Source organism: Patagioenas fasciata, chromosome 13 (genome assembly GCF_037038585.1).
Source record: "Patagioenas fasciata isolate bPatFas1 chromosome 13, bPatFas1.hap1, whole genome shotgun sequence".
NCBI lineage: Eukaryota > Metazoa > Chordata > Aves > Columbiformes > Columbidae > Patagioenas > Patagioenas fasciata.
This window is the reverse complement of record NC_092532.1, coordinates 15,561,009-15,573,007: the sequence shown is the minus strand read 5'-3', so window position 1 is coordinate 15,573,007 and position 11,999 is coordinate 15,561,009. Positions and strand designations below refer to the sequence as shown.

Below are 11,999 nucleotides of genomic sequence, written 5' to 3'. Positions count from 1 at the left end.
TACCAATTTCTGGGAAGGGTAGATGGTGCAAAATACAGCAATAGGTATGTTTGATTTTTCTAAAAGTGTAAATTGAGGAATCCTTTTTAGAGTGCAGAAGGAACATTGAGTGCTGGCGTACTAATGAAAACTGAAGCCAAGCCAGCCATAGGCAACAACTGTTCCGAAGGATATGCGGTTGCATTTCATGGTACACGATGGCTCCTTGTAGTATTTACACCTTCAAGAATCTTTCCTATTCCTGGCTAATCTCTTACGTTATGCACTTGACCACAGTACCATCAAGAGTAAAGATTATTTCCTTCATGGCTAGGTGTAAAGAAGACATTCCAGTGCGAACTGTGCAGTTACACTTGTCCACGTCGTTCCAACTTGGATCGCCACATGAAAAGCCACACTGACGAAAGACCACATAAGTGCCACCTCTGTGGCAGGGCCTTCCGGACAGTCACATTGCTGAGGAACCACCTCAACACTCACACAGGTACTCTTGCTTTTGCGTGCACTGTTTTTGTAGGATATGCTGTGTCTTTAGAACAGATAGAAAACGAGAGCGGGTCTGTCTTGAATCTGTCCAGTTCTACTTACCAAACAAACTAAAAAGGCAGGAACTTTGCAGTGCTGCTGCTCATTTCTCATTTGAACACAGTTTTCTGCATGGGCAGGTCAGGTGCACATCTCATCATGTATGTAGGTATGTGAAATTACCTGACACTATATAAGATGTTCCACTTGTCTTGAATATTAGTAGTTGTGTTCTAAGGTTTGTGGTTTTGGTGGTGCTCATGGAAAAATAACATGAGAATGAGGCTAGAGCTAAACATAAAGGAATTGAAAAACAGAAAGAAAAAAAACATCAAAACCCTAACCCCAAGGACTAGATTATAAACCGGACCAATAAAACTTGTAGCTCGGAAGTGTAGCATGTTTCTGTTGCTCCTTACTTAAATTTCTAGTATAAAACTGAAGGTAACTGAACTGTAATTAACTATAAGCTTGTTGTGACCTTTCTACTGAAAAAAGTGTACTTCATATTCGTTGTTTTCTCTGCATATTTATGTCTAACTGGGTGGTTTGAAAATTGCAAAAAAGTGATACAAAAATTAGATAGTCTGTTTCCTCATTGAAAGTATATTAATTATCTGAGATATTCAGTCCCTTAGTTATTTATACAGAAGTTGTGATTCTTGTTTATTATTTGCTGTTCTAATCTAATCTTTCAGAACACAAAAGCAATGTTTCTAATTCACTTTAAAACAGACAAACAAAAAACAAACCAATGACAAAAAAACATCCCTGTCTCACATTTTATTTTGTCGCTAAACCTGAATGTCATCATCTTCCTGTTTTGCTGCAAACAATCAGGTACTCGCCCTCACAAGTGCCCAGACTGTGACATGGCCTTTGTGACCAGTGGAGAGTTGGTTCGGCATCGCCGCTACAAACACACCCATGAGAAACCATTCAAATGTTCGATGTGTGATTATGCCAGTGTGGAGGTATGTTGGTTAATTCTTACAGTGCTGAATGCTTCCTTGTACACTTCAAAGCCTGTTCAGTATCTGTTAGAAACTCTGTTCTTAGGTATTTCCTCTTTGGCCGCTTGTTTAAAAGGCTCTGAGCAAAAAAAAAAAGTTATAAATCAGTTCTGCTCTTGGAAGCAGATGGTGGGGTTTCCTCAGTTAATGAGAAAACAGTTTGAGAGCATTTATGCACAGAAATCCTAGGTGATCTCTGTTTCCTCTTTGGGAGACAATAGTTGTCATAGTTTCTTAAATTGTCTGACCTATAGGATGGTTGCAGGAATTGTAGCCTGCTCCGTGTTGAAGGGCGCAACCGTCTCCTGCTGCAGTGGGCTGTGCTTTCTGACTAGAGCTACCCTCCCATTTTAGAAATGTGCATTCTACACATTGTCCGTTTAGTTTTGGCTACATTCACCTTAATTATATAATGAATCTTTGCCTCAATGTTGGTGAAAAGCAGCTTTGCTAATATTGGGCAATTGTCTAATTTGCTCATACAAATTAAGCTTCCTTGAAGGCTCTGCCCTATGCAGTATTGTTACTTAAGCTACAGGACAGCTTTTATATTGTGATAGGAAATTTGAGCAAGATGATGAGCACCAGAATTTTGAAGAAATTAGATGTCTGCAGTGGAAAAAGGCTACAGTGGGAGAGCCTGAGCAGGGATCTGGGGCTTTTTTCCTCCCTGCACGTTGGCTGCAGTGCTGTAATTCCAGGCCCTGTGGTTCGAGTGCTGCATAAATTGTGTTGCAGTGGTTTGCGTAGGACAAATTAGGGAAGAGTAATCAAGTTGGTCCTTATGTGAGGTCGTGCTGTGTTTTCTAGTTGGTGACTAAGCAGCTTGGTCAGGCTAGAGTAGAAAATGCCTTAACACTTGTGTTTGTGCTGACCTTTGAGCTGGGTTTGTACCTTCTAAATAAAAGCAGAAGAGGAAAGGAATTAAGTCATACTTTTGATGGTAGGACTATATTTTTATTCTTCTTAGGAAGAATTTGCTTTATCTTCTCCCTCTCAAAGTAACTAGAGAGAACCTAAGAAAGCACCCTGTGGAGAAAAATATACTGTACAGTAGTCACTAACTCCCTACAGTGTTCCTTGGGTGTGTGCTTTCCCAGAATGCTTCCTTGTGTCTCTTCAGGGTGCTTTCAAATTTTAGTGTGTCTTCAAATGCTGAGATGGTTGGTAACACTAAGGTGAGCACAAGACTAAATCAGGCTGTGCTGAGTGTGCGAACAAGCATCAAGCAAAATTGGGAATGGGGTTGGGAGGTGAAGCAGAGTGGGCAGGAGCAAGTGGCTGTGGGCAGTGTGAGAGCAGCATTGAAATGTGCTTGTTTTAGTGGCAAGATTAAAAATGCCTTAAACTCTTGACTGATTTCTTGTACTTTTGGCAATCTGACCTGTTACCTGTGCTAACTTCAGTCTTGCTCTTGAATTGCAGGTTAGCAAATTGAAACGCCACATTCGTTCTCACACTGGAGAGCGCCCGTTCCAGTGCAGCTTGTGCAGCTATGCCAGCAGGGATACCTACAAACTGAAGAGGCACATGAGAACTCACTCTGGTATTGATGCCAGTTTTCTTCAATGTGGTGTTTATGTTTTAGTGTCAGAGTGCTGAGGCTGTGTACGATGTGTGCTAACACTTGAACAGCAAAGAAAATAATATTTTGTAGCTTAATATAAAACCTCTATAAAGTCTGTTGCTGAATAGAATGCACCATGATTTGAAAGTGCTCGAACTCGTAACCTGATAGTAATTACTGCACTGAGAAATGAGCTTGGAGGATTCTTATTTCCATTTTGACTGTGAGGTGATAAAATACAGACATATCCAGTACAAACGGAAGAAACGTCAGTTATCAGCGTTCCACCTCCAGTTTAAGGTTATAGCTGTTTACAGTTTTCTTGTGTGAGGGCAGTTGCAAAAGCATCTCACACATGTTAGTTTGTAAAGATCCTGAATTTTTTCTTCAATAGAATAGGGATGTTTCTTGACCAGAACATTACTGGAGCGTCCAATTAATCATATTGCTAAAAATGAAGGGGGGAAAAATGCCCTTGCATATATACATGAGCATTCAGAATCCTGTCCCCCCAAAAATATGATGCTACTTCCTGTCTTTCAGCAGCCTGTGTGTAGGTCTTCCATGCATTTCTCAGAGTAAAGATAATAATTTAACATGAGGCTCGTTGTAGAAAGATGCATACTGGAGCTAAAACTTCTAGAGAAAGAGACATTACTGAGGTCTCTGTAGAGTTGCTATTTCTGTGAACTATAGCTGTCTGTTGCAAGTTTCTGGGAGGTTGTTTGGTTTGGGGTTTCATGATAAGATTTCTTTTTAATAAAAGTACTTTTGCTATTTTTCTTTCTTCTGCTACTGAAGGAGAGAAGCCATATGAATGTTACATCTGCCATGCTCGCTTCACTCAGAGTGGTACCATGAAGATGCACATTTTGCAGAAGCACACGGAGAACGTGGCCAAATTTCACTGTCCTCACTGTGATACTGTTATAGCGAGAAAGAGTGACTTGGGTATGTGGCTGGTAATACACATTTTTAACTTACAATAGCTGCTGCAAACTGTAAGAATTTTCCGTTTCTTCTCATTATGTGAAAACGTAGTATGTTTTTCCAAGCACATGAGACAAGCTACTGTTTTCAGGCCTATAGATGCAAGGCATTTCTTGAACTTGGACTGAGATTACAACTGTGAATGGGTTGCAGTCTGACAAACCAAAAGATCATTTGGCTTGACCTCTTGCACATTGGAGGCCATTAAGTTTCATGCAGAGATATTTTCATCAAGCTAAAAGGTTTGAATTAGAAAAAATGGTTTAATTTTCCAGGATGTGGAGCTGCGTGGCACAGACAGGGTAGGGTCACAAAAGCCTTGAGTACTTGCAGCAGGAGAGTCTTGATCTAGTGAGCAGCACCCAGCAGACAAGCTCTCTTTAATGTTCTACGAGAAGGTGAAAAATAATATTAGGCCCAGAGCAGCTGAGGAGAAGGAAGAAGCCACGATTTGGCAGAACTTTCTGTCTACAGACAGTATATCACCCAAGTAATGGGAAGGCAGGCTCCCTTCCAATAAAGACACATGTAAAGTGCTACAAAGAGAGGCAGTTTGAGGGAATGGCAGTCAGTTGATGTCAGGAGAAAATGAGCTGATGTACAACAGAGGAAAGCTGCTGTTAGCTATGAAGGAATTTTCTTCTAATAATGCTTAGTCTACCCTGAGCTACCTCGTGCAGCTGTGGTATGCCCTTAGTTGGAGGATTTTAAAGATGTGACTAGAACCTCTGTCAGGTATTATCTGCTTGGTTTCCCTGTTGCCTTTTTAGCACTGTCGCTCTGACTTCTAATCCTGCAGAAAATCCTGTTTCCCCCAGTGTATTACCTGGCTTCTGGCTGTATCCAGGCAATTCAGAGTAGTCTTAAACATAATGGTCCACAAGGCACTTTAGTCTGACAACATACATTATCAAATGCAAGTGTGCCGTATTGGCACAGATTGCAACTAATAACCGAATCTGGAATCCCATGGAAAAAACTTAATGGAGTTTTTTGGCAAGACTTTTCTGTCTATAAATTGTTCTGGTTGCTTTTATTATGATTACGAGTCTCTTAGGTTTTTAGTTGAATCCAAAATTAACTATTTCGCTTTTTCGGCTCAAGCTCAAGAGTATGTGGAGGGAAGATCACTCAGGGGACTGTAGGCTAGTCTTTTGTGCTTGGAAAGCTGTGCTCATTAAAGCATCTGATCCTTTTCCTCCTAGGTGTCCATTTGCGAAAGCAGCATTCCTACATCGAACAGGGCAAGAAGTGTCGCTATTGTGATGCTGTGTTTCATGAGCGGTATGCCCTCATACAGCATCAAAAGTCTCACAAGAATGAGAAGCGCTTCAAGTGTGACCAGTGTGATTATGCATGCAGACAGGTAAGGTGGTGAGACTGGCACCCTTAACAAGTGTTAGAACAGGAGCTAAAAATATGGGGTGGAAATCTTAGCTGTTAAGTTTGACCAGCTGTCAAGATCAGGTTAGCTCTGTAAATCTTTTAAAGGGTGTGAAGGAAAGCTCAGTAGCCTTTGCTTCTTGGTGTAGTGCTTCCCTGTATCTTCTAAGTCACAGCCTTGATGTACCTGTGGACAAAGGGATAAAAGCCCGTATAGGATGGAAATGGCTGGGACTGGATCATGCCATCAATCAATGTTCTCGCATTCCTGCGGAATCACCCTTTCCTTGCCACTAAGGATAAAGTTTTGGCTTCCTTTTAGCTGAAAATCTGCTCTTCTGTATCCATATGTCTGAGTTCTCAAGTTACTTTTCCTGTCTTGGTTGTCTGTGTCAGGAGCGGCACATGGTCATGCACAAACGGACCCATACTGGAGAAAAGCCTTATGCCTGTAGCCATTGTGATAAAACCTTCCGTCAGAAACAACTCCTTGATATGCACTTCAAACGATATCACGATCCCAACTTTGTCCCTGCTGCCTTCGTCTGTTCCAAGTGTGGCAAAACGTTCACTCGCAGGGTAAGGCGATACTCTGTTTCGAATTGTGGGGTTTTGGTGTGGAATGAGGCTTTTAGCCAAGGGGAGTGGAGCATGTTTACCCAAAAGGAAAGGTGAGGTACAGGGCACAAAACTGACTTGTTAAATAGACCACTTCTTTCTGAGAGGAAAAAAGTGGAGAGGAGACCTGGTATGATGCAGAATTAGTACTAGCACATGTTAGCATTGTCATCATGAGCAATGTGAAAATGCAACTATATGAATCAAAGTTAATGACATTTAGCCATTTCCCCTAAATAGTCTTCATTAAAAGAGGCATAAGTTCCAGAAATGTGTTTGAAAATACAGACCTAGAATATCTGAACTTAAATTCAATGCCTGTTCTATTTTTTACTGTGTTTTTTTTAATTCCCTTGAGTAGAACACAATGGCCAGACATGCTGATAACTGCTCTGGCCTAGATGGTGGGGAAGGAGAGAATGGAGGAGAGACAAAGAAAGGCAAACGTGGCCGGAAGAGAAAGATGCGGTCTAAGAAAGAAGATTCCTCCGATAGTGGTAAGAAACAGCTCAATACATTCTGAGACTTACAGGTCCATGATTCAATGTGTTTGTGTGTGTGCTGGCATCAAGAAGAGGGCTTTTGAGAGGCTCTGGCTGATGGACAACATGCCAGAGGATGGGTTAGGTGCAGTTTGTAACAGAGTGGCTACTGTCTGTAAGCTTCTCCAGAACAGGGAGACGACACAAGCTGTGGGGGCACATAGTGATCCCTTTACTGCGGTGTTATTTGTGAAGGAAAAACTCAGTCGTCCCTCCTGGGAGAGGGAAATCTTAGTCATGTCTTCAGGAGGAAAATTCAAGTAGTCTCAAGACCAACCACTTCAAAGATGATTCTGCAAAAGGAGTATTGCTGATTAGTCTCTTATCTGGAGTGCTTTATGTAATTAAACAAGGAGTGTAGGTTGGGAGAACAGGGATCTCTCTGGCTAGAAAACGTGTATCTGAAATTTTTATATGGCACGCGTGTTCTATAGGATGAGTATGGTCAAATGGCTTGTGCAAACCTTGACAGCAAAGACGCTATAGGAATAAACACTTAAACTCGTGTGCCATATTCAACTTGAGATTTTGGGGGTCTTGGACACAGGTCCCAGCATCTGGGAGCTGCTGCCCTCGTTTCCTGCATACTTAACAGAGAAGGACTCAAGTACTGCATTGCCCTTTCTTGAGGGCTGGGAGACTTGTTCTTTGCTCCCTCTTGTTCTTGTATTTCATAGAGATTGTGTAGTGGCTGCTACCACTATTTACATGTGATTGGCTCTTTTATCCTCTCGTCCCTCTATTTTACCACACTTACTCCTCTCCAAATCACCTCAGCCCTTCCTGTAAATATCCTATGAGTAGTCCTGTGTGATCCCAAACTACCTGTCCCCGGTGTCTCACCCGCAGCCAGCAATTCCCCCATGCCCCTTAGTCTGAAAGATGATCTGGAGAGCTGCTCATTATGGTGGGTGCTGGGGCTGATGGCTCTCCTGGGAGCAGCCCAAGCAAGATATTTGTTCCTCAGAAGTCCTTGATTTGGGTTTCCACCTTCCATTGTGCACCCCTGTGCTCTTCTGGGTTGTGCAGGTGGGACTTTGATGGGCTGATGGCTCCTCTGATGGGGCTGGGAGTAGCCCAACAGTCTATTATTTGGTCCCTCTCCTGCCATTGTCTCTCTGAGCTCCTTTGTGGACATGCAAGAGCTTTTATCATGTAACCTAATGTAATTGTTTCCTTTTGCTTTCTGAGAGACAAGCTGTGCTTCCTAGTGTGGGGGTAACAGACTAACAGCCTGTGCTACCAGCTTCTCCACAAAGGCCTTGTTTGCCTCTTTCTTATCAGAGTTGGCTCCTTTTGGATGAGGTTTTGATGGTGGTTCTCTGTAGATGGATGTGTTTTATTCTTGTTTAAACTGAAGACTTACCTGATAAAATGTTTCTTACAGAGGAAAATGCTGAACCAGATTTGGATGATAATGAAGATGAGGAGGAGACAGCAGTAGAAATTGAGGCTGAACCAGAAGTTGAGCAAGAGGAGGCTCCTGCACCACCTCCCAGTAAGAAAAGAAGAGGAAGACCACCAGGCAAAGCTGCCACCCAACCAAAACAATCCCAGTGTAAGTCATTAATTGAAGCTCATGTTACACTGCCTGCTTGAGCTGCTTTTTGCTTGGATTGGGCAGTTCTTGTAGGAGAACTGCTCCCCTCAAGTGAGCTTATTTTAAAAGTGGATAACTGTACTTTTTCTGCTTTGCTGAGACTCACTTTTTGCATGAAACTTGTTGCAAGGATTTCCTGGTCATGAGGAAATGTAGTCACTTCAGACTGTGCTGAAAAAGAGAGCGTGTTATTTTTTCTTTAGTGTTATTCCATTTCATAAATGCGCAAACTGCTCACTACTTTTTGCACTAGTTATGGTGTCTCTACTAATGTACAGTTCATGGCAACGCAGCTATTACTACAATCACCATGCTGTTCTTACCTGTGGAGACTTTTGTAGGTATTGCCACAAACAAATGTGCTGCAGGTCTGGAGTTCCGAGCATAGCATCAGTGCAGAGGTCATTTTAATTGTATGGTTTTCTCTGTTAGATATCAGTAACTGCAAAGTCTTAAGTAAATAGATTCTAGGAACACAGCAGGATGAGCAAATTTGTTTTTCCAAGGGGTAATAGCTTCCCAAGTGGGCTGCCTGTCTGCTCAGTGCTACAAGTGTAGCCTGTCTCCTTCCTAGAATTACAGCTTGTGGAAATGGTTTATGCTGAATTTGTCACTAGTGTCACTGGATTCCTCTGAATTTGGAGTTTTGCCTTATAGCCATACATTTTGATTGATGACCAAAATGCATTGTTTGAATAATGTCTTAGTATCAAAAGGCATGTTGGAACTGTTGTAGCATATCATCAGACAGGGGCAAGGAAATTGATGCTTGGATGAACAAAGTGGGTTGAATTGCTTCTCACTATTGTGGGAATGTGAGTTGTGGACCCACCTTCCCTTTCCGTGGAAGAGTCTTTTAAGTATCTACCAAGAAGTTATGTGCTGAACATGCAGGCCAGCTCTGGAACCAGTAAAAAATTGGTCATTTTCCCTCCTCTCCTTTTGTTTTCTGTTCTTCTAGCTGCAGCAATCATTCAGGTTGAAGACCAGAACACTGGTGAAATTGAAAATATTATAGTTGAAGTAAAGAAAGAACCTGATGCAGAAACGGTAGAGGAAGAGGAGGAAGCTCAGCCTGCTGTAGTGGAAGCTCCCAACGGAGACCTCACTCCTGAGATGATTCTCAGCATGATGGACCGGTGATGGAGGAAGACCATGCTGGCTGACTGAACTGGCCTGGGCTGTGTTTAAGCGGCTCAAATCTATTTTTCCTTTTACCTTTTTTCTTGGCTTTGGGAAATGCATCATTTTAGACCATTTTACCAAACATACTGGGAAATAACTTCAAAATGATGTTAGAATGTGATTTAACTAGAACTTGCTGTTTTATGTTAGCATTACAGGATCATGGAACATTAGGAAATATTTTGGAGTCCTTGAGGGTTTCCTGTGAGATGCTTGATTTAGTTTTACTCTGAACTGCATTGTAAAGCTGGTCCAAGGGCCGTGTTTACATGCACCAAGTTTTAATATACACAAGTGGAAGCCTTGACTAGAGTATGTGGTAAACCACTCTGGACTTGCCCTTCCAGTTCCCAGAGTCCTCGAGCCTCCTTCTCTCAGTAGTGTTTTTAACTGTAAATGCAGACTTGGGAGGGTTCTAGACTTTTAAATTTTTTTTTAAATTTTATTTTATTTTTGCTTTTCCCCACTGACTAGCTCCAGTTCCCCAAGTCGGCTGCACACGGTAGTTTTGGCATGCTCCAACTGGTTTCTGTCCTTAATATGCTTTGCTTTCTGCAAAGCATTTCTGTAATGGTCAAGCTTGTAAATAACTTTTTTTTTTTTACATTTTAATCTTTTTCCATTAATTAAGAGGTATGCAAAAATGCGGTTTAAATAAACCCCAGTATTTTAATTCCTTTCAAACTAAGTGACAAGAGAATTGGTAGAGTGTAAATGTTGGAAAAGCGGTTGATAACCGATCACGTAGAGAAGAGACGTACCCAGACTATTGCTTGCAGAACAAGAGAAACCCACATGTGAAATCTGGTTTTGAAGCACACAGAACTGGCATTTGAAACATGTATAAGTAACCTTCTTTTTTTGAGTTGTAATTTCACGACTACATTTTCTTTGCTCTATCTTGTAGTTGTATTTTGTGTTTATGAATCCTATGTTAAGGCAGAAGTGGTGATTTACAAGTGGGTCACTGCAGCCCTCAAAACCTGGGCCAGGAAATTTTAATAGGTCAGTAATTATACAATTTTGGATCTCTGATAAAGACAAAAAAGGAATAATGTGAAATACAAATGATGCCTGTATATGAACTGTCACATGTTAAAATATGTAAGCTTTTTATAGAGCCTCAGTCTTGCTGATTTCAAACAAATTTTTCTTCTATGTATCGCTTTTAAGAGAGCTATCAGTTTAGCTATCAGACTCTAGGTTGATGCATTTTTGTACTTAGCTGTACTGTGTGATATTTTTCATTATTTTAGGAAGCCAACATGGGAAAAAATACTGTTATAAAATATGTAATGGGGTTTGAAAGCTGGGAAGGAGAATATACTGCTGTACAGCTAATAAATAATAATGGATTAATATGTGTGCTCACCGGCTGCTTTCTTGATATGTGTAATAACGGTGTGACTGAAGCTGCTCCTGCAGAAGGATGCTGCAGGCCCGACCAGGGACCGGCTCTTCTCTCGCTGGGGATGTTCCCTCAACCCTGTGCCAAGCGCGGGGTGTCTGTGACATTAAATCACGGTGTGCAGCCGGCAGCAGGTGAGTGTGAATGTACACAAGTGTCACTGCTGGAGGAGCGTGCAGGAGAGGTGATGGGAGATGTGCCAGGCTGGCCGCTCGCGAGGGTCAGTGCGTACAGCTCGAGCGAGAACTAATGCGGGAGTTGTTCTATTGGCTGCGAGTTTAAATGATTGTAGCTGATGGTTTAGAGAGCGGGAATATTAATTTCATTTCATTCTGAGAAGTAGGAGTGATACGTAGGTGGGGTTTTCATGCTGTGTTGTCTTAGTTACCTGTGAAAGCAGCTTAGAGCCAGCTGAGAGTAAGCAGTGATGTAACTGCAGCACACTGTAAGTTTAGGGTAATGCCTCGTATCACTGGCTTCAGAACAGCGATTGCTGCCAACAGCACAACACTGCTTATTTTAAAAGAAATCTGAAAAAGCGCAAGAGTAGCTAGACTCAGTTTTCGCTAGGTGTTGGGTGACTAGTTCCTGAGAGGATGATCCTTCTTAAACTTGCCAAGAGAAGCTGGAAGTTGATACCTGGAATGCTGAGGAGGATGGAGGTGGATGTCAGGGCTGCTGCTGCCAGGAGCCAGGTCGGGCTGCTGCTGCCAGGAGCCAGGTCTGGCTGCAGAAGCCGGTAAATCCTCAAGTGCTTTCTCAGTTGGATAACGAGCTTGTGTACTTGCAAGCCCAAAGATGCTTCAGAGGGAGGCAGTGCTCTGAAGATGTGGTTTTGCATGAGCCTGGAGCTTGGGAGGCTTTGTGCTGAGCTGGCAAACAGGATGTCCTCAGGATCTGTAAGGAGCAGCACCAACCATCTCTTCAAGCCACCCTGGACAAGTGGGGCGTTAGCGATACTGCGGTGGCTTCATTTTAACTGCTGACCTGTGATGGTGCCCCAAGGAACTGCGGTGTATGCTCAGGCACCCTTGGTCTGCTGCAAGACCTCTGCGCAGCAGCTTGTAATCCCAGATCTGAGTGACCCCAAAGCACGTGTCACCAGTCCTCCTGGAGTTCAGAGGAGCTGGAGCAAATGACTGAGTGGGGACAGCTTGATGGTGGGCTG

At 42.5% G+C, this 11,999-nt stretch overlaps 1 protein-coding gene across 12 annotated transcripts in view; it reads left to right on the top strand.

Moving 5' to 3' along the window:
- CTCF (CCCTC-binding factor) overlaps positions 1 to 10,782 on the top strand; it is a 33,006-nt gene extending 22,224 nt beyond the window's left edge. For all 12 annotated transcript variants that reach the window (XM_065848226.2, XM_065848227.2, XM_071814257.1 and 9 more), the window contains 9 exons: positions 314 to 484; positions 1,366 to 1,499; positions 2,964 to 3,084; positions 3,907 to 4,056; positions 5,301 to 5,461; positions 5,875 to 6,057; positions 6,458 to 6,593; positions 8,026 to 8,196; positions 9,200 to 10,782. In XM_065848226.2, coding sequence (XP_065704298.1) covers positions 314 to 484; positions 1,366 to 1,499; positions 2,964 to 3,084; positions 3,907 to 4,056; positions 5,301 to 5,461; positions 5,875 to 6,057; positions 6,458 to 6,593; positions 8,026 to 8,196; positions 9,200 to 9,381 — 1,409 coding nt within the window. In that variant the 3' untranslated portion in view covers positions 9,382 to 10,782. The remainder of the gene's footprint in view (positions 1 to 313; positions 485 to 1,365; positions 1,500 to 2,963; positions 3,085 to 3,906; positions 4,057 to 5,300; positions 5,462 to 5,874; positions 6,058 to 6,457; positions 6,594 to 8,025; positions 8,197 to 9,199) is intronic.
- Positions 10,783 to 11,999: the final 1,217 nt, after the last annotated feature.